The following is a 22,895-nucleotide window of genomic DNA, read 5'->3' as shown; positions in this document are numbered from 1 at the left end:
CCACCGTCGTACAGGAACACACTGCCAGCGCCAGCGTCAGCCGCGTCACGCCCGAGCTCAGACCTCGATGGCGAGGATGCCGGCGCACTTCCTGATCCCCTTTTCTGGCGTTTCAAGGACGAAGAAATGTGGTAAAAACGTGTGGGCGTGTGGGCCGGAAGGAACGTGTGGGCCGTCGTGTGGGCCGTCGTGTGGGCCGGACCAGTTGATGCCGCGTTGCCGGACGAACGGCCTATTTTCATCCATATCAAACACGTACAAGACGAAGACTCTGCGCCAGCCAGAACTCTCTTTCATGTCGGTCCGTATGTTTCTGTCGTTCGTTTCTGGTTTCGAACGACAGCCTCGTTGGATTTCTGTCCGTGCGTCGCAGAATACAACTCCCCATCGCGATCTTGTTTAGGCTTTCGTAGTGGTCACGTTTTCTAGCTAGCTCCCACCCCGTGGTTCCTATATATACACGTGAGATCGGGCATTGGGTAGAAGCAAATCGAGGAGACGAGATCAACCGCGAGCATCGGGTAGAAGCAGATCGAGGAGACGAGATGAACCCCGAGCATCGGGTAGAAGCAGATCGACGAGACAAGATCAACCACGACAAAATCTATATCTAACACGCCCATCGATTGAACGAGCGAGGAAACGGTTTCTCAATCTGGCAAGATCAAGAACCCTGACCGGGATCACATCTCATGTCTTCGAATCGACGAATCGAAATTGATGCTAAAGCCGATGAACTGCAGCACCATTGGGCACCTAGCTTGAAGCTCGGCCCGATCCCACGCTCCAGCATCGCTACCTGCTAGACACCTGTCAGCGGCGGAGGAGCGGCAGCCACCCTCGACCATGGCATGCATCCCCTCGTGGCCAACCTCGAGCAAAGGCATGCAGCCCATGCAGGAACGCGCCCTTCGCGAACGGGGCCGTCGTGGCCTCCGAGGAGTACCAATCCATGTGTTTCAGAGAACCAATTCAACGAGTACATTAGACTGGCAGCTGCCACCGAATCGCGCTGCCTCGGCACACCATAACTTTCCACACTGCCCACTTGACAATGGAATTCATGCTGCTCAGCGGAAGTAAGGGCACAACACGGTGGTGGCTACTGGCAGGGAATGCCGAAGGCGCCGGCAAGCACAGCTTCCAGTACTACTATGCGGACGGCATGAATAGGACGTGGATCATGGAGGAGTTCTGCAGCAGCCTAGCGGGAACGCTGACGATGCCAACCACGCCGGGCGGTAATGGAGGAGCGCCATGAAACGACGCCCGTCAGGAAATAGATGCCAATGTCGCTGCCGGAGTGCCGGATATATCGTGGACTACATGCTGACCATGATATATATTAAAGGAGGAGTGGAGAGATGACAAGGTCGTCGATGAAGGGGATAGGGTCGCCGGTACATGACATGATTGATGACACCGCACGCTGGGACGTTTCAGGAGACAGCCTAACATCAGGAGTTGGGGCCGTTTGTAATGGTTCGTCCAACAAGGAGGTGCTCCGATTTAACGCCTCGAGCTCGACGAAGCACGCACGATGGTAGCCTTCAAGAGGCTCAACCCTAATGGCGGCCAGGTAGCGACTCCAATCTGTTGCTGTTCAGGGATTCACGTCAAGGACTGGTGGGCGAAGTCCGGTTCATGGGCGTCGTCGAACACAGTTCAGACGTGCGCACCCTTATGGAACCATGTACCAGCATGACAGTCACAGTTTGATTGTAATTAAGTTAATGAAGAGAATAATTAGTTAGTACATCTACCATTTAATGTGTACTAAGAGCCGATGTGAGAGAAATTATCACAGAGAAACAATATAGATTTCTTATCCTGCGAGCTATTTTTGTTGTTGTGTCCATTGTGATGTTCATTTGAATAGAAAAATGAAGTCTTTTTATGCTGGTCTATTAATTTTGGGGCGAACTTTAGTTCATGCCAGTTCTGGCAAAATTCAACATTTTTTACTTACGTAGCAAGTAGCAACACAAAGGTAAAAAAAAATTTGAAGGCAAAGTGGCCCTGATTTTTTATTGTATCGCTTTGTCAAGAAGTTTTTAACCGAAATCCGTAGCAACACACGTGCACATTTCCTATATATCTAAAAAAGATGAGCTTTTTATACCGTATTTTGACAAATTTTAAAATGGTTATCTTCCAAAATGTCTTATTTTTTTATGTATTTATGAACAAAGGTAGTACATTATTATACTTAAATAAAATAAAAGATCTAAAAAAGACGGTCTAAGGATGGTAATTTTTCGTACCAACAAAAATCCATACCTAAATTTACGTAATAGGATGAAATATAACAATATTTAAATAATTTGACAATAATCTCGGACGGTGTTATGACCGGTATTTCTGTTATTTGAGAAGACGATAATACCGGTGGGTAACCTAAATGTAATATATATGAAAAGAAAGAGCGGCATGTTGCGTAAAAGAGGAGGGGTTACTGACACGAAATAGATATCACTCAGGGTGTTTTTTCTACAATGTGTATGAATCTCAAAGACGAAAATTTTAGCACAATGATGTGAGGGGGTGACAGCGACACATTTCTGTATGTTTTTGAGGCTAAATAAAAGGATAGATCAAGGATGCGTACGGTACACCTGACCGAGGAGGCGTCGTGGATGTGCTAAGTCTAGCTAATTTCTGCCTACTTGATCCAAAAAAAAATTCACCTGTTGTAAGCTTCGAAAGGTCTCGCGGCACACATACCGGCATATGTGGACCAAGAAGAAAGTGGAGGATGTGTGGCTATGAAGGTGGAAGAAGCGTGGGACAAAATCCTTGATCATGAGTATTTAATATAAAACAATCTGATATAAATGGAAAACTGGTGTTATTTGAGTTCAAATTTGATCGAGGTATATCTAAAGCCTTTGTTGTGCAACTTTATGAGACTAATTTTAGAGATCTATATGTGTTTGGCCGTAGCAACGCACGGGCACTTTTGCTAGTATCAAATAAGGAAGAAAATGTTTCTCAGGACCAAAAAAAGAAACCAAACCTTTAAAGTCAAATGTGGAATTCTCCCTATTCCCACGCTTAACAGATCGGAACGTCCGACCACGGCCCGGTGGCAACGGAAACGGCACCTGGCCTGGTGTCCGCGGTGCACGCCAAGATCCAACGGCGGAGATCTCTCCCTCTCCCAGCCAGGTTCCACATCCTACAAGTCAGTCCAGGGCACCCAAACCCCGAACCGCCCAACGCATCCGCCCCCATCCCCCGCCGCAGCCAAACCCTTCTTCCCCGCCGACGATGGCCGCCGCGTCGGAGAAGACGGCCGAGGACATCCGCCGCGAGCTCCAAGAGCTCCAGCGCCAGCACCGCGAGGTCCCCCCGCCCCCAACCCTCTTACTCGCCTCCCGTAACCCTCGCACGAGGCATCTCCCCTGACCCGTCTTCTGCCCCCTCTCGCAGATCAGCGAGCGCCTGCGCGACCCCCGCGGCCTGCGACGCGGGGCTCCCCCCACCGGCCCCGGCGGCCCCCGCCCGCTCCGCGGCTTCCAGAGACCCGTGCGCTTCCCGCCCACATCTCCTTCTCCTTCTCCCCCCCGCCTCTGTTTCTTTACATGATTCTTTCCCCCTCTTGTTCTTTCCGATGTAGGCTCCGGAGCCAGTGGACCAGCCCGAGCCGAAGCGCCGCCTTCTATCCGCCGTGGTTAAAGTACGAGCCCTCGTTTCTAATCTCGTCAATCAATCCTGTTCTGTTTATTTTCTTTGTCAAACGCCCTAACTTTTCCTCTCTGTTCTGCCTGATGCACGGAGGTGGACAGCGCTGAAGCTAAGGAGGAGGATGCGAATAATGCGGCGGCGGCGGAGGGGCGTGAGAATGGTGGTTCGGTTGCTGCTGAAGGTGCTGAGAGGAGGGGTGCCGGTAATGGTGGGTTCAGGAGGGATGGGACCCAGTGGGTGTCAAGGAGGGTGAGTAAGGGAACTTGCTTCAGTCTTGAGGATATAGTGTGTGTGTGTGCTTGTGGATGGGTTTGCCCGTCCTATCCTATTTGGGGGGAGATCGCTTATATGGTATCGTTTGGTCGCAGGAGCTCGATAAGGCGCTGCCAGAGCCTCTCCCGAGGCAGTTTCCCAAGGATGACGACCAGAGCTTGGTGAGGAGGAACAGGAGAATGCTAGGGAAGCTCCTTGTTGGCACGCTAGAGGTAACTAATTCTTCTGTTGTATAATGGAATGAACCTTGTGCTAAGCTATTGTGAGAATTCCTTTTGTATTTCATTATTCCTTGATTTCCTTTGGTTTGAGCATTGTTTTGTTCAACATGTTAAACTAACCCACTGTTAGGTAACAATTTCAATTGAAGTACCAAAGGCAAGTAAACTTTTCATTTCTGTGCTGCATTGTCCGCAAGCAGAAATTGTTTTGTCCATTTGGCTAGGGATGGGTAGTTTCCTGCTTCTTTTGTCAACGTAGTTGTCTTTCTGCATCAAATCCTTTAACTTCTTGTATCGAATAACCCTACGTAATTTAACAACTGGTTTGGCAAACAGTTAATTCCTAGTTTTGTTTACTAGATATTAGGCATGGTTCTACTTGTCTGGATATTTTGTAGCCACTACTGATTCCGCGGTCTATCTGTATATGATATTCTGTTGTGTTCACCTTTGGGGATATTTCAGTTTGTATGATTCCTGATTCGTCCCCATGCTTGCCAATGCAGAAATTTCAGCAAGAGGACAAAAAATTGTCCAACTCAGAGGCTTTTATGCGTCGATCAGAGGCTCAGCAGAAGGTACCTATCTATGTTATGCATTTGGGCTAATATAGATCATTATTCTCATGTATATGGATGCAATTTTGGAAATTGTCTAGTGTGCCTATGGACCAGGTCCCATGTTGTTTTTCTAAGCTGACAGTACATAAATTAACCCAGGCGGGTTGCAGTTGTTTTTCTGTAGGTCTTGACTTTCAATAACCTCCTGTTTCATGATTTAGTTATAATTTACTTCGTCTCTATTTTAAATGTTTAGTGCTACATGCCTTGTGTGCAATTTTTTTTTTCCGGTATGTCCTGTGTACTATAAAATTTAGCATGGGTTTTACTTTTCATTCACAGTTCTGTAAACATTCTTAACTCCACTTGAGAGCTGAGGAAGATCGGTGATCTTTTCCAATTTTGAGGAATTTAATGTTTTGTAGAAAACACGGTTTAGAGTTTTCTCTTGAAAGCTTCTGTGGCTGACAGAAGGTCAATATAGCTTTGATTATATTCTGAATATTAGCTCCAACATACCAGGAAATAATGAAATGGTTGGTTTAATATAGGCTGATCAAAAGGCTCGTGAGGACAGCGAAAGATTGCGACAGCAAGAGCGGGAGCAAGCAGCAGAGAAGCGTAGGCGCGATATGGTAATCTATTCTGCAGTTTTCTGTGGCATATCCATCTGTGTTCAATTTCACATATTTGAATTGATGTGTTGGTATTGCAAATGATTTAATCCTGAGGTGCTCTTTCTTAGACACTTCGTGCGCGAGTAGCTGCTAAGGCAGAAGAGAAGAGGTTGGAGCTGTTGTACCTACAGTGGACTGAGCATCACAAAAAGCTGTCCAATTTCTTAAGGTAACTTCATTAATTTGCTTCATTCTTAAATCTTCACTTTGACATTGTCCTTTTTTCCTTCTGTACTGCTGCTTATCTGTGTAGTTGGAAATTCTAGTTTCTTTCCTGATTAGTCTTATTTGTGCACGCTGCAGGTTATTTTTATTCCTGGTCCAAAAGTATCCATATTGACAATTAAATTGAGGGAAGATGCGTTTCTTATTGTACGCAAATCTTAATGTTTGATGTCTATAGCGGTTTCTACACGTATTCAATAGAGTATGTTTGATCCCTTTTTTTGACTCCATTTATGTTTGGCAGGACAAAAGCTGAACCAGCTATTTATTACATGCCAGTTAAACCACTAAGTGATGATCCAGCTATTGTTGAGCAGACCAAGGAAAAGGTAGGTTCTTCCCTTTGTAAGTTGTCAAGATTCATGCACTAGCCAACGCAACCAAAAGTCCAAACTGATACTCCAAAAAAAATTATGATTTGCACATGTTTGAGGATGATATTGAGGCACTTCTGGTATGAATGCAATGAAAATGTCAGCTAGAGATTTACATTGTCTTTTGCTGCTTTGCTGTTTATCTGTAGTTGTGAATTAGATCATTTACCAGTCAACCATTAGGGTACCTCGCTGTAGCCTTTCTCATGAATGCTGAATGCTGAACGTATCAATGAGTTGCAAAATTTCCCCCATTATGAAATATTTATGAGAGGAGAGAGAAGTATGAACACCAGCCTGGATAAGTGAGAGTTTCTGTTCACTCAAGAACATGGCGACTCCTGGAAACTACAATTACGAGCTTGTAGCTGCTTTACAGTACGAGATTCCTTGATATTATGTTACAATATATTTTCTTAATAATGTTAATCGCATTGCCTAAAAGTATCGAGTATCAAGCCACATGTGAAATACTGCAGCATAATTATGTTCAAGCGCATTTTTCTATGATGAATTGCTAATTTCATTGGTGAACTTGCTGGCGTTTAAGTTTCAATTTTTCATTGGTATAAATGTGGAGAATGGCTGTAACTTTTGAGCTATAGTAGCTATTGTCAGCACATCGAAAGTTAAGGTAGAGCACTATTCCTTTTAGTCTTGACTTGGAAGTTTTGTCACACTTAACAAGCATGATGGATAACGACGAATTGATTAAGAGCAAAGGAAGGGTGGGCCATTCACCATGAAGGCATCACATAAAATCATTAGTCGCAGTCTCTGCATGCATTTGCAATTTTTCTGGGGGCACCTTAATTATTACTGACAAAGGGTTTACTCTATTTAGTCACCAGTTGTCTTGCAAATCTATCATTCCATTTATCGATTTATTTCAGACATTCGAAGAATGGAAGTCTGTACGTAGGGCTGAGCTGAACCAGTTTCAGAAGCAAGTTGAGGAGCACTATTTGTCTAACGTCGAGAAGCAGCTGGAAAGAATTCAGAATGCCCGGAATGCTCGGAAGGGGAACGTCCCTGCTAACATGCAGGAAATGGATAAGGAGCTGGACACACACAGGGCAGAGCATGGTCCAAAGGCTCGGCGGATCCCTGACGGTGACAACGACGAGGATGAAGACGTAGACGATATGGCTGTGGAAGATTACCTGATGGATGAAGTCCTTGGCGTCAGCGAGGACCCAACCAAGCCGTCTGAAGAGACTACTGATGTTGCTCCTGTACCCGACGAGGCACAGTAGGCTGGTTATTTGCGAGGTAGGCGCTTAGGCATTGCGATTCAATGTCGTTGTAGTTGCCCTTCTGTTGTTACTCTGTGTACGTGTATTGTTGTTGGGTTTTTGTCTTTCAGAATGATGTGATCTCTTGCTCTTGATGCCATATGCATGATTGTTTCATTATTCTGTTGTCATTTCTAAGTACTCTGGCGTCAATGCCCTTCCTCTATTGTTATACGACAGATACTGCTATTGGTTAAACTCCACCTGAATTTTGGCCAATTATTTCTTTTGTGCCCTGTATTTTCCGTGATAATATTTGAGAATTCTAGTGTGTGCCTCATTGGCAGTAGCTAATAAATCAGCCATGCATGCCTTCGGAAATTGCGCAACAGCAGCCTTCTTTGAAGTTCCTGTTGCGCGTGTAATGGTCATGAAAACTTGCAAGCACACAAAACAGGGGGCAAACACACTATCTTCTTCATTGACGTTTCTCTGGAGTGTTGACATTCAGAGTCAAGATTGTATTAAGACAAATGAACAAATATACAAACAATGAACATACAAATATACCTACTTATTAAGTACCAAGTGAACCCGTATCGTCCAGGGTGAGGAGAGACCTCTTTATAGACTGGAGGTAAAAGGAACAGCGAGGAAGAAGCTGATGAGTTTCGTCTTCCACTCGTGTTGAACACAAAAGCATTTGCAGTAGAGAAGGGGGCACAGGTCGATGCCCAAACACTTCGTATTGACTGATACTTGTTAATCTGTATATTTTTCTAATTGTCTTTCCTTTTGCCTGTTCATCTTTCACGCGCTGTCTTTCGCCACAACGGCACAACCAGTCGGCTATTTGGAAAATTCCCTGGTCAACCACCGCCAACTGACGTTTCCACTTTCCAGTGATTGCCCATCAGATCTGATGTCCTGTGACCAGAATGGAGATCGCCGGAAACAAGAAGACAGCTCAAAGGAATGGCTCGACGGCGATACTTTCCATGAGTCAGTTTGCAGTACATGACACAGTACAAAAGGGAAATTAGTCACCAGTATAATTTTTTGGAGCTGCACAAGAACCGTGTTGCCTATCAAGTAAGTCCAGTGGAGAATATGTTCATCCTTTACATGAAAAAAGTGAAAATGGCCTGTTACTGCTATGTACTGTTCACGGCCTCTCTATTTAGTCATGCGCAGGGAAAACCCTCTCCAAGAAACTTATGAATCGTTTCGAATACAAATTCGGATCAACAGATGATATCGAAAGAGGATCAAACTTAAGCGATTTCACTGCATGTTCTACTCTTTTGGACATGTTGTACTCCTGTAATATGTCTATGATACCGAGGTAAAGCACAACATCGTACTCCTCAATTGGGTCCGTGCTCTCCAGCAATTTCCGAGCTTGAGCTGGCATGTTCACCCCTAACTGCACGCGGAACCTGAATATAGATTATGCAAATATCAGAAACATAACTTGCCTTGGGTAAGGTTAATTATCATGTAGAACTTGCTAGCAGAAAAAAAAAGGAAACAGAGAATATATCATCATAGTTACAGGAATAAAACTGAACTTGCAATCAGAAAAAAGGAATAAAACTGAATTTGTTGTAGAAATGTGACATGGAATTAATCCACCATTGTTATGCAAAGGCCACTCAAATATAGTTAAAATGGACAGATGTCACAGTGCTCAACACGATGTCAAGAAAATCTACCTTCCAGTGCCTGGCAAAACAAGATCGACTTCCTCGTAACCACCTTCTGATGCTCTGACCATGCTTCCTCTAATGTGGGAACCACCTACTGTCGTACCTGGTTCATGAGCGACTAGTAGAAATCCTTTTGAAGAACTTGTATCCTCAGAATGGGGTGTACCTAGTTAAGGTGAAAAAGACAAGCTGTTGCTCTTAGGAAATCCTACCAATACAACGAAACTAAGAAATATAATAGAGTACACAAATTTGCAATCTGAGGAATTTGTTTTAACTTCCTTGGTTTAAGCTAAGGTCATCATTTCAGAGGAACTTAAGTACTGCACATATGTACTTGAGGTAGGGTACATACAATCGGTAGCAGATGAAATTCCGCTGCTTTCAAGGGTGTTCTGATGGGGCATGACAGCCTTCAAGTGCTGGGGAGCTCTGAAATGGATTCCCAATAGCATGCTATAGTCGATAATGGATTGAGATTCCAGGAACATAGAATCAAGAGCTATCTGCCTGAAAATCGTTGGGCAAGTAGTGATTAGCAGTTTGCATTTATCATCAACTTGGTACTAGAACAGATACAATCAATAAAGGAGCAACCTACCTGAAAAGCGCCTCCCTCCATGGTTTGTCAACATGAAAAGCATGTGATAGGTCAAGATCCTTTAATGTTGTGTTCTCGTTAATTTTTTGTTTCTTTGTTGATCGGCCCTGTGTAGAGCCCTTTAAGTCGTACTTACGATGAATTCGCAGCTCAGTACAGAACATATTTCCCATCACGACAAAACGGACCTACAATAGCACCATAAGATGACAACTAACTATGGCAATGCACACGAGCTAAACAACAATAGTGTACCAAAGATATGACCACGTACCTTTTTTCCAGCTTTCAGAGTAATCCTGTGCACGCCAAAAAATTTCGTGATGAGAGTATTATCATAAGCTTTGACATGATTGTAATATTTTGGGAGCATCTTCAACAGTATCTGCAGGACGTATTACGTCAAACCAATCTGCAGTAGGCTTATCTTATCACTCAACAGGATATTGAATCAGTTTTTTTTTTGTAAAGCTCATTTTATTCATATTTGAATTATCAACTACCATTGTATTTGTGTAAGATTTTTGTCCTGGATGTAAATGTAATGATGCTTCATCGATATCATAAATATAAAAGCTACACCCTCACAAACTATCTTGAGAGCCATACCTTCAGTTCACTTTTTCTCAATGTTTTTATGACAAATCGTTCATCCTGGGAAAGATAGAAAATACTGCCACTTTTGCCAGGTGAAGAAAGCTCCTTTAGACTATCACCCCCACATATAGACATCATGTAATCTGCAGCATCAATATGAAACATTTCCCGGAGATTCCTGGAAAACATATTGTCAGACTTACAAATAATTAGCTAAAGAGAATAAAAAAAAACTACGCAGAAGAAACTAGCAAAGCTCAGGGCTGATGCAATTTTCTGTTCGGCCTGTATCATCCAGCACTGCTTGTACAAATATTATACCAGTACCACTAAATAAATAAAAAACTGAACTAGGAAGCATGTTACATAAGTGCAAAGTATTACTCTTGCCATACACTTCAGCTTGATCGGTTCTCTTATACCGTGACTCCTACTTAAGATAAACCACAATACCTAATGAATGTTTGCTCAAAGGAAACTTCATGAATGTTTTAAAAGGAGTTTCTTGCTAGTTTATGGAACGGTAAAAAACTGACATGATGAGATTACTTTAAGAAACAGGCATGGTTTTTAAGGCGTCCACCTTAGGACGCTAGGCGATAAGGTGCCCTGGTAGTGCCTTGGTAATTTGCCCGCTTTAGGCACTTAGGCGCCCGCGTTAGGAGCCCGCTTAGGCGTCAGAGCAGGTGCAGACCGCCTACCGCCTTAAAAACCATGGGAACAGGGCGTCTGACCATCCAACTATGCTTCTTTTTTTTTGTACAGATGATGAACTATTTGGTCAAATTAACTCCTTCACCATTGTCAGTTGCACAGCATGTCCTAGTATTCAACTATGGACAGGTGAGCTATAGTTGTAATATCCAATCAGAATGAATAATAAGACTACATTATGAAATTTTAAATTCGTGTAAAATAAGCAAATTGAAACGAGACATACCGGAAGACCATAGGACAATAGTCTTTCCAAAAGAAATTGACAGAGCAGTGTGGAGGTGTATACTGCGAGCCCTCACAAGGGAAGTACATTCTTATCCGGGCCCTGGGTCCAAAATCATTTGAACGAACTTCGCGCAAAGGTACAGGGGTGATTTTACCCACGGTATACCTGAAAAACAGCATTGTCTGTGGTCAATTGATAGAAATGCCTGTTACTATGAACATATGCCTAAAGAAAAACCACCACCAAACTAATGGCGCTAACAAATATGAGTTATGAACCATCTAATAGATAAATAACCAGAACAGACAGCAGAGCGGTGGAAGTTATAATATGGTTGGATGGATATTGGCATATTAAATATGGCACTTTCTGAAAAATGTGCCAGGAGATGTAGTATGTGATGCCTTATTGAAGTACATTTGTTTCTCAAAGAATTATTATCGTTTATACAATATGAGCCAGATTGATTCTGGTGGTAGCATCGGTTTCTTCTTTTTTAAGACTCAGATAACAAAATATTATAACTGCTTATTAATTTTCTTCAGTACTAAACTGAATTCTGATCTTTCAGGTAGTACTGCTATGCTTGAATTATTAACTAAGTTTTTGGCGTCTGAAATCTGTGTACTCAATCGTACTTACATAGCTTGCTTCATTTAGATGTATTAACAGCACATCTTAATCAGTGGTGGAGCTTCATTGGGATCAAGGTGGGGACTTGCACGGTTATACCCTCTAATATTTTTGCAATTGCATCAGATTGTCAATGAAATCCAAGGTCAGCAAAATTAACCTTCGAATGACCATCCTAGATTGCTATAATCGTGAATATGTAGTGTTAGCCCTCCTAATTGTTGATCTAAGGTCCACCACTGATCTCAATGAATGATGATGCACCAGTCCTAAGCAGATATATGCACTATACGGAATAAACAAGGAACATACATAACAGACAGATTCATGCGGTATAATTCAGACGACACAGAAAGTAGCCATACATTGAAGCTATTCAGTACTCACCTAATGCCAAGTTGCAAATTGAGCATTAGAAAATAGCTCCTGTGGCCCTTGTAAATAGTCTCCATTGGCCCTCTCTCTTGTTTTTGCCATGTATTCTCCTGCGTTTCACCACTGTCCAACATTCCTGAATCTTTTCCTTTTGGTTGTTCCAAGATAAGCACTCCTTGTACATATTCCCGTTCATAGACCAGATCCTTATGAACATCACAGTCTCGTAAACGCTCATTCCTTGACAAGGATTTATTGCATAAATCTTGTGATAAGTGGTTTCGGGAATCATCGTAAGAAATTGGTGTTGTACCGTTGGAAATGCGCCTGGGACGATGAAAGAACCTACGTAGTCCCCGTTTGTTACACATATTTTGCAATATAAATAATAGTCCAATTTTGGCCTTCACATTACTTGAACTTGAAGCACTTGTACCATCATTATTTGTTGTGCATTCAGAAACTTCAAGGTTACAAGGTATTTTACTTCCTGGTTGATAAAATATGCCATGGCCATCCTTGACTCCCCTATCCCATGTACCAATGTAACATGCTCCTGATGCGTATTTGCAGTAACCTTTCCCATGAGCAAACCCATTGAGCCAATTACAGTCAAGAGTATCACCATGTATCCATTGCATTACGCCTCTGCCGTTCATGTTACCTGATTTCCAGTTTCCAATGTAGATGTTACCAGCAGCCCATGTATATTTACCATATCCATCCGGTAAACCCTCGTTCCACAAACCTTCATAAGTGTCAGAGTTAGAATATATCATTGTCCCCATTCCCTGCTTTTTGTTCATCCTCCAAGAACCTTTGTAAACCGAGCCGTCAACTCCCTTAAAAGTGCCTGTTCCGTCGATGAAACCTCCACGGAAGTCGCCTTCATAGGATGCCCCTGAAGGCCACTGGATTATTCCCTGCCCGGTCATCTTGCTTTTATCCCACTCGCCATCATAAAGGGCTCCATCTGTCCACATATACTTCCCCATCCCGTGAGGAACTAACCCATCGAAGTTGCCCACATATACGTCTCCATTTGGAAGGGTATCCCCCCTGATCAGAAAATAAAACAATTAGGCTACAAGCACATATCCATTACCTGTATTCAAATTTCTACAGATTAGTGCTTCCATGCTTTCCCGAAGATAACACAAATCTTGGCCCAATGCAATAAATGGCGCATTGTGTGGTTGCCAATCAAGCTCGCAGTTTAATGTGTGATTTACGGGGAAAGCATTGAAGTACTTACTAATTGTAGGAAAATAATTTAGACCAATATTAGTAATGTGCACACCTGTGGGTCTCCTCATTGCTTGTCTCTGCACTGGCCATCTCAAGGCTTACCAGAATTGCTCAGAAGTCCCGAAACTGTGTTCGAAATGACCTGAAATAAAGCAGAGAAAGCTGTCATACGCCATGCAAGTAAATTCCACCCAGATATAATCGTGGTGGAAGCCATATGGCAATTTCGATATAATGATGATGCAAGCCGCGACTTTAAATTTTTTTAGAAGGATAATTCACTGCCTCAGTGCACGGTGTATAAAAATTCTAGCTTGTGGCTGACACCACAGGGTTTCTACTACATCTGCATGGATGCTTGGTTCATGCGACAGAAGTAGCATTTCTACTCCTACGCAAAGATTATTAATTGGGCACGAGCCTTCCCGTCACATGGCTTAGGGTAGTAGTATTATGTGCATCAGTAAAGTAAACCAAAGCGCCTTTCGAACATGGTTCTGAAAAGTTACCTAGGAGAAAGTTACAGCTATATCTCTTTTTTTCTTTAGAACTAAAAGTTACAGTTGTCCATCTACCAAAAGGAGGCAGGATTAAGCCACCGAAACTCACAAAAAGGCTATATCTTTCACGAATCACGGCCTAGCGGCGACCTCAGAACAGAGCACAATACAGCATCATCGTCGAATTTCCACTGGGAGACACCATCCAATCTGAACGACGGATCAACGCAGGAGAGCTCGAAAAGCAGTCGAATTCTAGCTGGAGTGGCCTCGGCAAATGAGCAGGCAAAGGCAGACGCAGCAACAGCATCTCTAACCCGAAGCTCTGCCGAGCAAGTACACCGTGCGAACCAAGGAAAGCAGGCGCGAGACCGTACCTGAGCTCGCCGGAAGCCGGGAGTTGGAGAAGCTCATCGGCAGCACGCCACCGGGAGGGATCGCGCGTGAGAAGCCACGCACATCCGAGTCACCGCAGACTCTCGAGAGCGCAGCTAGCTAACGGGATCACGATCGCAGCGAGAGAAGAGAGAGGGGGAGAGGGGAAAGAAAGGAAGGAGGTGGCGGAGGGAGGGCAGAGGGGGGAGAAGAAGGGGACATGAGGGGCCCGGGAAATGGTGGGGGAATCAGCACACCACGTTGCGGGTGCGCGCGCGCGCTGGCGCCGACCAATCCCCGCCCACTCCCACCCCACAAATTTCTTTTCTTTTCCCTCCACCTCCCCCTGCGATAGGGCTGGAACTGAGTATTTATTCCGCTCGGGTCTTTCGGCGGCGTCAATCCAATCCAATCATGGAAAGCGAGAGCTGATATTTCTCCGCCAGGTGTGCGCGCGCTCCGGCGTCGCGTCGCTGTGGACTTCGGCGCGCCGCTGCTCGCGCCGGGGGCGCCGGGGGCGCCGGGGGACGTGGGCGGTTTATCGTGTGGATGGATGGCGTGGGCGACAGGGCTTACGGGGGGACGGCGGCGTGTGGAGGCGCCGACGGCGACGGCGACAGGGAATCTCGTCGTCCTCATCCCCGGGGCCGACGGATGGGACGCACGTTCCTTCTGGGCTCGGATTTGGATTTGGATTTGGATTTTCCCAGTCGAATTTATTTATCGACTGGTCGGCAGTTCGGGCCATGCCGCAAGTGAGTGTTCGTTTCAGATCATCCTTTTTCCTCTGGAGGATTATACTATGTGGTGAAGAGTTGCAGAGGAATGCAGTTCCATAGGATCTGGACAGTGGCCATATGCAGGTATTAAATTATTTTGTGACGCAACTGCAACCGGTTTGCACTTTGCTACCGTGTAATCGATTCCTTTATTCGGTAAGCGTAGCATCGCACACGCATATGCAGCTCTTCAAGTCCTTGCATGACATCTAAAGTTTGCACACTGTGAAATTTATTCTTTTTTTTTTCAAAATAAAAACATACTGTAGCATTTAATGTTGAAGATTCTTAGAGCATCACAGTGTTGCCAAATGCAAATATGCCACCTAATGAAAAATAGCTCTAGTGGCGACTGGCTAAGGGCTCCTTTGATTTAAAGGATAGGAAAAGCATAGGAATAGGAAAGGTATAGGATTGGAATGGCATGTCTAATTGAATCATATAGGAAGATGAAGTTTGTTTGATTGTAGCAAAGGAATTTTTCTATGAGGTATGAGCTAATGCTTTTTTTCATATAGGAATTACACTACAAGATTCCTATATGATTTTTTCCTATATGATATGTTCCTATGAATCAAACAACATGTATAGAAAATTTTCCCATAGGAACCAAATCCTACACAATTCCTATGCAAATCCTTTGAATCAAAGGAGCCCTAAATTTTCCAAAAGTTCCACGTTCTCCCTCCTTAGCTTTACATGGCCCACAACAAAGAGACACAAGAGAGAGGAGAGAGAGAGATAAAGAAAGACTATTTGGCTGTAGGGGCATGCTTCCATGCCATAATTTTTTGCTATGGCAATGCCCTCCACGATGAAGGAAACCAATGCCAAAAGCTAAATTTACTATTTGAAACTACGGCACTGTCGCCGGCCAGCGCTACTTGCTTCGAATCGAAGGAGGAAGCTGCGCACGCGTATGACTCCGCCGACCGGCGATTCGGGCGCAAGAACCAGGACATGAATTTCCCTAAAATTCGGTCCCAGGATGAGGCGGAGATGTTGGCGGTGTAGCCGCGGCTTCCGTCAGCGGAGGAGCAGCGGCACACCAAAGGGCACATCAACGGCTTTGCGTCACATAGCAGGCCGACGAGCACACCATGGCTGAGTGGAGGAGGCTCCACCCTGAAGATGTGGAGTATTAGAAGACCTCTAGGTGCAGAAGAAGGCAGAGAGGAGGGCGGCGAGGGAGGCGAAGAGGGCGAGGAAGGCTTTGGCGCAGGCCCAGTGCGACTGTCGGGCGACTGTGGATTCCGACAACGAACCGACATGCTCGAGATGAAGGAGGAGGACACCGACATCAGCAACGATGTCAAGTGGGATTAGGTTTTAGTTCGTGTTTCGTGTCGTTCGTGTCTAGTAGTATAAGTGTGGCGATGAACTTGTGTGTTTGTGTTTGTGCTAACCTTGTCTAAACTTGTTGTGCTAAATAATTGTGTTTGTGCTGCCCAAATATACAACATCTGAAAAAGTGACCATCTCTGCATCTTTTTGGCATCTGAATCGGCAACGGCTGGCTTTGTGTCGTAAAGGGTAAAAACGCGTGCCTTAAACACGAAATGCAGCGTCGCAATATGCTGCAGTGTTGGTGTTGGAGATGCTCCAAAGTTTGCAAACATTGAATTTCTTATATTTTGTAAAAAAAAAATAGCATTTCACTCACCTTTTCTTCTTACTTTTGTACGGTAGATTCTTAGTATGTTTCAATAAGTTCTTTTTATTTGCCAAGAGCTTGAGGTTGGTTGTTTCGCCTTATGTGGAAGTCTCTCTGGCTCGTGAGCATCGTGAGCACAAGTGATCCATCAATATTAAATATTAAAATAAATTAAAAATTATTAATCCTAAGTTTTCAAAAAACATTGAAAACGATTATAGATGTTGCTAATAATATATCCTACAAGCATGGAGAAACACAATGCGAAAAAATTATTTTATCATGGGCCACATAAAAATGGCAAGATTTGATGCTTTCTATTTTTGAGGTTTGAAAATGTGCATTATTCACTATACTCAGATCCACGTTGTTGTCATTTTTGTGTAGCCCAAAAACAAAATTATTTAATATTGGTATTTTGCATATTCATCGGAAACATCACTAGCTACATCCATATTTTTTCTGAACATTTTTTAAACTCAGAAATGTGATTTTAGTAATAACTAGATCACCGGAGCTCGGGAGCCAGAAATCTCCACCCAAGTGCACGAATATGTTATATATTGGGAAGCAGTTTGACGCACTGAGAAATATGCAATGCATATTTGATTATTACTATTCTGCATTAAATGATTTTTTTGGTTTGCAATGTGCTTAATTTTACCATGGAGGTTCTTAAATAATCTAGTTAGAATGTTTCATGGAATTCTTGAAAACATAAACAATGATTCATGAAAATGGAAAGATAAATATCTGAAGCTAGATATTTACCGCAAAATAGCCTAGAGAGGATTTTCCTTAACTAAATAGTATTTTCTAGACATAATATATCGAAAGAGGTCTTTCAAAGAAATATCTTCCTACAAGGTTTGGATTGTTGTCACGCGGCACTAATCCGGCGTCTTTAGAATCCTATACACGAGGGTAATCTCCCCTCCCATGAAAAAAAAGAAAAAAGACTCTCCGGTCGTATGTGACATCGTAGTTATGGCCAAGAGGAGGCCATAGTGTACAAATAGGTAGCCACAAAGAATTGTGCATTTGCTATCCTATTGTGTAAGTGTGGTCTTTGTGTAACTGTGTTGGTGCAGCAAGTTTGTCTTGGTCCTCTTAGGTAGCATGAGATAGCAGCCATCTCAACGTTCCGTATGAGAAATGGAAAGAGAACTCAATTTTGGCATGATAACCAAAACCCCTTTGTGGATACATTGCCTTCCTTTTTCTAGGTTTCCACTAATCCCAAATCTACTATTAGAGATAGTAATGATATTTAGTTCATATAAGAGTACACTTCAAGATCCATGCACATCTAGAGTAATCAGTCTTAACTTAATTTCAAGAAACTAACTAACATTTCAGAGAGAATTTGAAGAGTATGAAAATTATGTGTCGAAATATCAGAGAGTATCCAATTATCGGTTTATAAAAAGAGAAATATACCGTAGCTAGCTAGACATAGACCTATTGATGGTTTATATCATGATTAGCTGAATGATGAATGTTTTTGTTTTAGATTACTTGACTTGTTATGTGGTTGTGGATATTGGTTGAGTTATGTAGAATAGATATAATATCAACTTTTTTTGTGTGACAAATTATCAAAGCACTGTTATGATTTTGTTGCAATTTAGGTGGAATCCAAATATCTATGATTGTAGTGGAATCACATCACTGTATGTACACAATAACGACAAAAGTTGTGCTGTATTTTTGTCAAAAGTGTTGTCTTTGTGCTAATAATGTGCCTTGATTGGTTGGATCTGATAACGAGAATAAAATTCCTTGTCCCAACCTTTGAAGCTAGACTAGGTGAATTTCAACGGTTGTGTATATCCTCGTCTTGATGGTATTTGCTGGGGAAGATAGATGACTTGTTGTAGTGTTTCTTATCACATCGTGTGATAGATTGAATTTGGTAAACTATGTTATGTACTCTTTTTCCAGGGAATTTTTTCATCATTGTCTTGCCCTTATTCAATAAAACGACGGTTTTATGCATAGTAGAGCATATAGTTCGGGGAGTATGACCTTTATTTTCACTTTTTTGTGCAACAAATCAAGGAAGAAAAGTAATTTGGAATTGAACACAGAGTAAATCATAGAATAACGTTATATGGTGTTCTTTCGTACAAACAAAACAATTTTATAAAAATATTTTTTTTGAAATATGTGTGAAATTAAATTTGGATCAGAGAGACTCTTATGTGTAAAGTGCACAAGGCCCATCGGATGAATTTCACCGTCCGAGTAGATGGAGTTTTCACAAATATTTTTTCGTGTTTATGTTGGTGTCGTCCGCATAACCCAAAAAAGAGTGCAAATTAAGTTTGGGCGTGCCTCGCGTGTCTTCAAGCAGAGAAAACGCCATGATGACCACGGGGGAAGTCGTGAGGACTCAATGCATTTTATTTAGAAATTAGGCGCAATGTAAATCATGGAATAAAATTACATGATGTTCACTCCCACAAACCAAACAATCTTTATAGGAGAAAATCGTGAAGAATATAGAGTAGGTTTTTAGAAATAACTATGAAATTAAATTTGGAGCAAAGAGACTCTTATGTCTAAAGTGCACAAGGCCCATCGGATGAATTTCACTGTCAGAGTAGACGGAGTTTTCAAAAATATTTTTTCGTGTTTATTTAAGATGTTGACATCGTCCCGGTAATCACCCAAGAAAGGAGTGGATAGTTTGGGTTTGGTCTGGCGTGTCTTGAAACAGAGAAAAACACCATGATGATCACGGGGGAAAGGAAACAAGGAGATAACAGTAGGCAGGGTAGCTGTCATCTGTGTCATGTGCCTTCGGTGGTGATCGACAGTGACTACGCATGAAAGCCTTAACACGATGTCCTTTTTGTGTGTATTGTTCAGCACACTTAGATACACGATGTCCTTTTTGTGTGACTCAAATTACAAATCATTTGAAATTGATATTTTTGTGTATTTGTGGGAAACATCACTAGCTACGTCCATATTACTTTTCACAATCTTATGAAACTTGAATATCTGATTTTCGTTTCTTTTCTAAATAACAAGATTGGGAAGCCAAAAATCTCCGCTCAAGTGCATCTGCATTGAATGATTTTTTTTGTTTGTTTGCAATGTGCTTCATTTTACTGGATTTGGATTTGGATTTCCTAGTCGAATATATATATATCGACTGGTCGGCAGTTCGGGTCATGCCTCAAGTGAGTGTTCGTTTGAGATCATCTTTTTTCCTCTCAAGGATTATTTATGTGGTAAAGAATTGCAGAGGAACGCAGTTCTACAGGATCTGGACAGTAAGCATATGCAGGTATTAAATTATTCTCTGACGCAACTGGTTTGCATTTTGCGACAGTGGAATCGATTCCTTTATTCGATAAGCATAGCATTGCACCCGCATATGCAGCTCTTGAAGTCTTTGCATGACACCTAAAGTTTGCACACGTGAATTTTTTTATTTTTTTTAAAAATAAAAACATAGCATTTCATGTTGAAGGTTCTTATGTTGCAACAAGTTGTTCTTTTCGATAAGGGCGCGAGGCTGGTTCTTTCGTCTAGAAGGTGGAATATGTGACAAAAAGTATCTTTGGCTCCTGAATAACATTTCTATGTTTCTTTATAAATGAAAACAATTCCAGATGTTCCCAATGATATATCCTATAAGCATGCAAAATCACAATGCAAAATTCTTTTTTTATGGGGCACACTTTTTTTTTTGACAAAATATGATGCTTACTTGGAGATCTGAAAATGTGTATTGCTCAGTATACTCACATCCACATTGCTGCCATTTTGTATAGCTTAAAATACAAATTATTTCGTGTTGATAAGTCTTTCACACCATTTTTTTAAGTTTGACACGAAAAGTCGTTTTTTTTCGCAAGCACATGGAACATCGAGATGTACATGCTACATTTTTATCTGAATTTTTTGACATTTTATTATAAGTTTAAAACCCATTTCAAAAATCAAGAGCATATGCTCCTGAGTGCAAAAACTCACCTTGTCCATAGTTCAACGCCAATGTTTGTATCACCTTATTCTTCAATGCAACAAACAAAACAATTGGGGTAGAAGAGAGGAGGATTTTTCAGTGGCGGGGGAGATCAGATCACACCTGCTCCTTGCCATCTAGGTTGATGTGGATGCCGCCGCCCTTGCACGCCGATTTTTTGTTCTCCTCCCCCGTCGGGTTCTTCTCCTCCTCCACCAGCGACTTCTTCCCCCAATCTACCGAGCTCGCCATCTTGCTCCGCACGTGGCGACGGGAAGGGCACCAAACCAGGGGTGGTGCCGACTGATACAGGAAGGATTGCGCGTCAAAGAGGCATGTCGTCGATGGACAGGGTTCTGGGCGGTGGCCGGCAGCCAGGTGCTGGGCGTCGGCGATGCCTGCTTCATCTGCGAGGAGTTGGCCTCTGGAGCGGCGCAAACGGAACGGCGTGGCGGACGACTGTTTCTGCCAGCATCCTGGGCTGCCACTCCTGTTTGTCCGCTCGTAAATAATCGGCAAGGGCAATAATAAGTCCACCGTTGGCGATTTTTTCGCGGAGAAGGTTGCGAGAGGAGTAAAAAATGGCAGTAGCTGCGGTGGCATCTTGTTGTAATTAAAATGAAGTTTGACACCACCAGGCGATTTCACCTTGAGGCGTTGTGAAATATGCAATGCATATCTGATTATTATTATTATGCATTTAATGGTTTTTTATGTTTGAAATGTGCTTTAGTTTACCATGAAGGTTCTTAAATAATCTAGTTAGAATGTTTCATGGAATTTTTGCAAAAATAAACAATGATTCATGAAAATGAAAAGATAAATATTAGAAGCTAGATATTTATCGCAAAATGTGCTATAGAGGATTTTCCTTAACTAAATAGTATTTTCTAGACATATCGGAAGAGGTCAAATAAAATTTCTACATACATGGTTTAGATGGTTGTCATGTGGTACTAATCCAACGTCTTTGGAATCCTATAGATGAGGGTGATCTCCCGTCCCATAAAACAAAAGAAAAAGAGACTCTCGAGTAGTCTGTGAGAGCTTAAGGATGGCTAATGAAGCCATAGTGTACAAATAGGTAGAAACAGAGAATTGTGTGTTTGCTATCATATTCTGTGAGTGTGGTTTTTGTGCAACTGTGTAGGTGCATCAAGTTTGTCTTGGTCCTCTTAGGTAATACGGGGCATTAGCCATTACAATGTTCCGTATGAGAAATGGAAAGAGAACTCAATTTTGGCATGATATGTGGCAACCAAAACCCCTTTCTAGATACATTTCCTTCTCGATTTTTAGGTTGCTACTAATCCCAACTCTACTATTAGAGAGAGTGATGATATTTAGTTCATATAAGAGTACACTTCCGGATCCATTTACATCTACAGTAATCAGTCCTAACTCAATTTCAAGAAAAAAATAATTAACGTTTCGGAGAGAATTTGAAGAGTGTGAAAATTATGTGTTGGCGTATTAGAGAGTATCCAACTTCTGGTTTATGAAAAGAAAAATATATTGAAGCTAGACATATACCTATTGATGGTTTATATCATGATTAGCTGAATGATGAATTTTTTGTTTTAGATTATTTGACTTGTTATGTGATCGTGGAGTTTGTTTGAGTTGTGCAGAGTAGAGACAATATCAAATTTTTTGTGTTATAAGAAGTCAAAGTATTGTTTCCGACTTGGTTGTGATTTAAGTGGAATCCCAATATGATTGTATAGTGGAATCATAGAATAAGTCTTGGCAAATCCTTGTCTTGGCATATTGTTCAATAAATCTAGAGTTTATGAATACTAGGAATCAAGTTAGAAAGGTAATTTAGAATTAAACGCAAAATAAATCATTGAATAAAGTAAAATTATATGGTGTTCATTCGTACCAACCTAACAATCTTTATAGAATAAAATTTCTCAACTATGTTACGTACCCTCTTTGCAATATGTTTTGTCATCAATGTCGTGCCCTTATTCAATCAAATGACAGATATGTGGACATTAGACCGGGAAGTATAACGTTCGTCTTCGATTTTCTTTTGGGCATGGAATCAAGGAAAAAAATTGTGAGGGCTCAGTGAACATTTAATTAGTGCAAAGTTGATCATAGGAATAAATAATATGGTGTTCATTCATACAAAGCAACCAATCTTATAGAAGAAATTCCTAAAGAAATTCATATAAAGTTAATTTGGACCAAAGAGACTCTTATGTAAAGTGCACAAGGTGACCATCGGATGAAGTCCAC

At 42.1% G+C, this 22,895-nt stretch overlaps 2 protein-coding genes across 2 annotated transcripts; one reads left to right on the top strand and one right to left on the bottom strand.

Annotated features, from left to right (window-relative positions):
- The first annotated feature begins 3,242 nt into the window (after nt 1-3,242).
- Nucleotides 3,243-7,432, top strand: LOC124704034 (pinin-like). The gene is made up of 10 exons (XM_047236271.1): nt 3,243-3,345; nt 3,433-3,528; nt 3,620-3,679; nt 3,781-3,936; nt 4,056-4,172; nt 4,688-4,759; nt 5,293-5,376; nt 5,487-5,587; nt 5,888-5,972; nt 6,911-7,432. Exons 1-10 carry the CDS (start codon nt 3,271-3,273, stop codon nt 7,271-7,273), a joined length of 1,209 nt encoding a protein of 402 aa, XP_047092227.1. The 5' UTR covers nt 3,243-3,270; the 3' UTR covers nt 7,274-7,432.
- Nucleotides 7,433-8,278: 846 nt separating this feature from the next.
- On the bottom strand, nt 8,279-14,532 carry LOC124704033 (phosphatidylinositol 4-phosphate 5-kinase 1-like). Its single transcript, XM_047236270.1, has 10 exons — nt 14,236-14,532; nt 13,411-13,500; nt 12,123-13,169; nt 11,100-11,267; nt 10,172-10,337; nt 9,837-9,947; nt 9,563-9,750; nt 9,317-9,471; nt 8,968-9,127; nt 8,279-8,691 (listed from the first exon to the last, which is right to left on the bottom strand). The coding sequence occupies exons 2-10, from the start codon at nt 13,446-13,448 to the stop codon at nt 8,433-8,435; spliced, it is 2,292 nt and encodes a 763-aa protein (XP_047092226.1). The 5' UTR covers nt 13,449-13,500; nt 14,236-14,532; the 3' UTR covers nt 8,279-8,432.
- Nucleotides 14,533-22,895: the final 8,363 nt, after the last annotated feature.

Source organism: Lolium rigidum, chromosome 3 (genome assembly GCF_022539505.1).
Source record: "Lolium rigidum isolate FL_2022 chromosome 3, APGP_CSIRO_Lrig_0.1, whole genome shotgun sequence".
Taxonomy (NCBI): Eukaryota; Viridiplantae; Streptophyta; class Magnoliopsida; order Poales; family Poaceae; genus Lolium; species Lolium rigidum.
This window is presented reverse-complemented; position numbering and strand designations above follow the sequence as displayed.

Bases quoted from the DNA above. Each gene is read 5' to 3' on its own strand.
- LOC124704034 (XM_047236271.1), top strand. From the start codon at position 3,271: ATGGCCGCCGCGTCGGAGAAGACGGCCGAGGACATCCGCCGCGAGCTC. The intron at 3,529-3,619 runs GTGCGCTTCCCG...TTTCCGATGTAG, and splicing joins TCCGCGGCTTCCAGAGACCC to GCTCCGGAGCCAGTGGACCA. The intron at 4,760-5,292 runs GTACCTATCTAT...GGTTTAATATAG, and splicing joins GATCAGAGGCTCAGCAGAAG to GCTGATCAAAAGGCTCGTGA.
- LOC124704033 (XM_047236270.1), bottom strand. From the start codon at position 13,448: ATGGCCAGTGCAGAGACAAGCAATGAGGAGACCCACAG. The intron at 13,170-13,410 runs GTGTGCACATTA...TTTTCTGATCAG, and splicing joins AGCAATGAGGAGACCCACAG to GGGGGATACCCTTCCAAATG. The intron at 9,751-9,836 runs GTACGTGGTCAT...GTGCTATTGTAG, and splicing joins CTCTGAAAGCTGGAAAAAAG to GTCCGTTTTGTCGTGATGGG.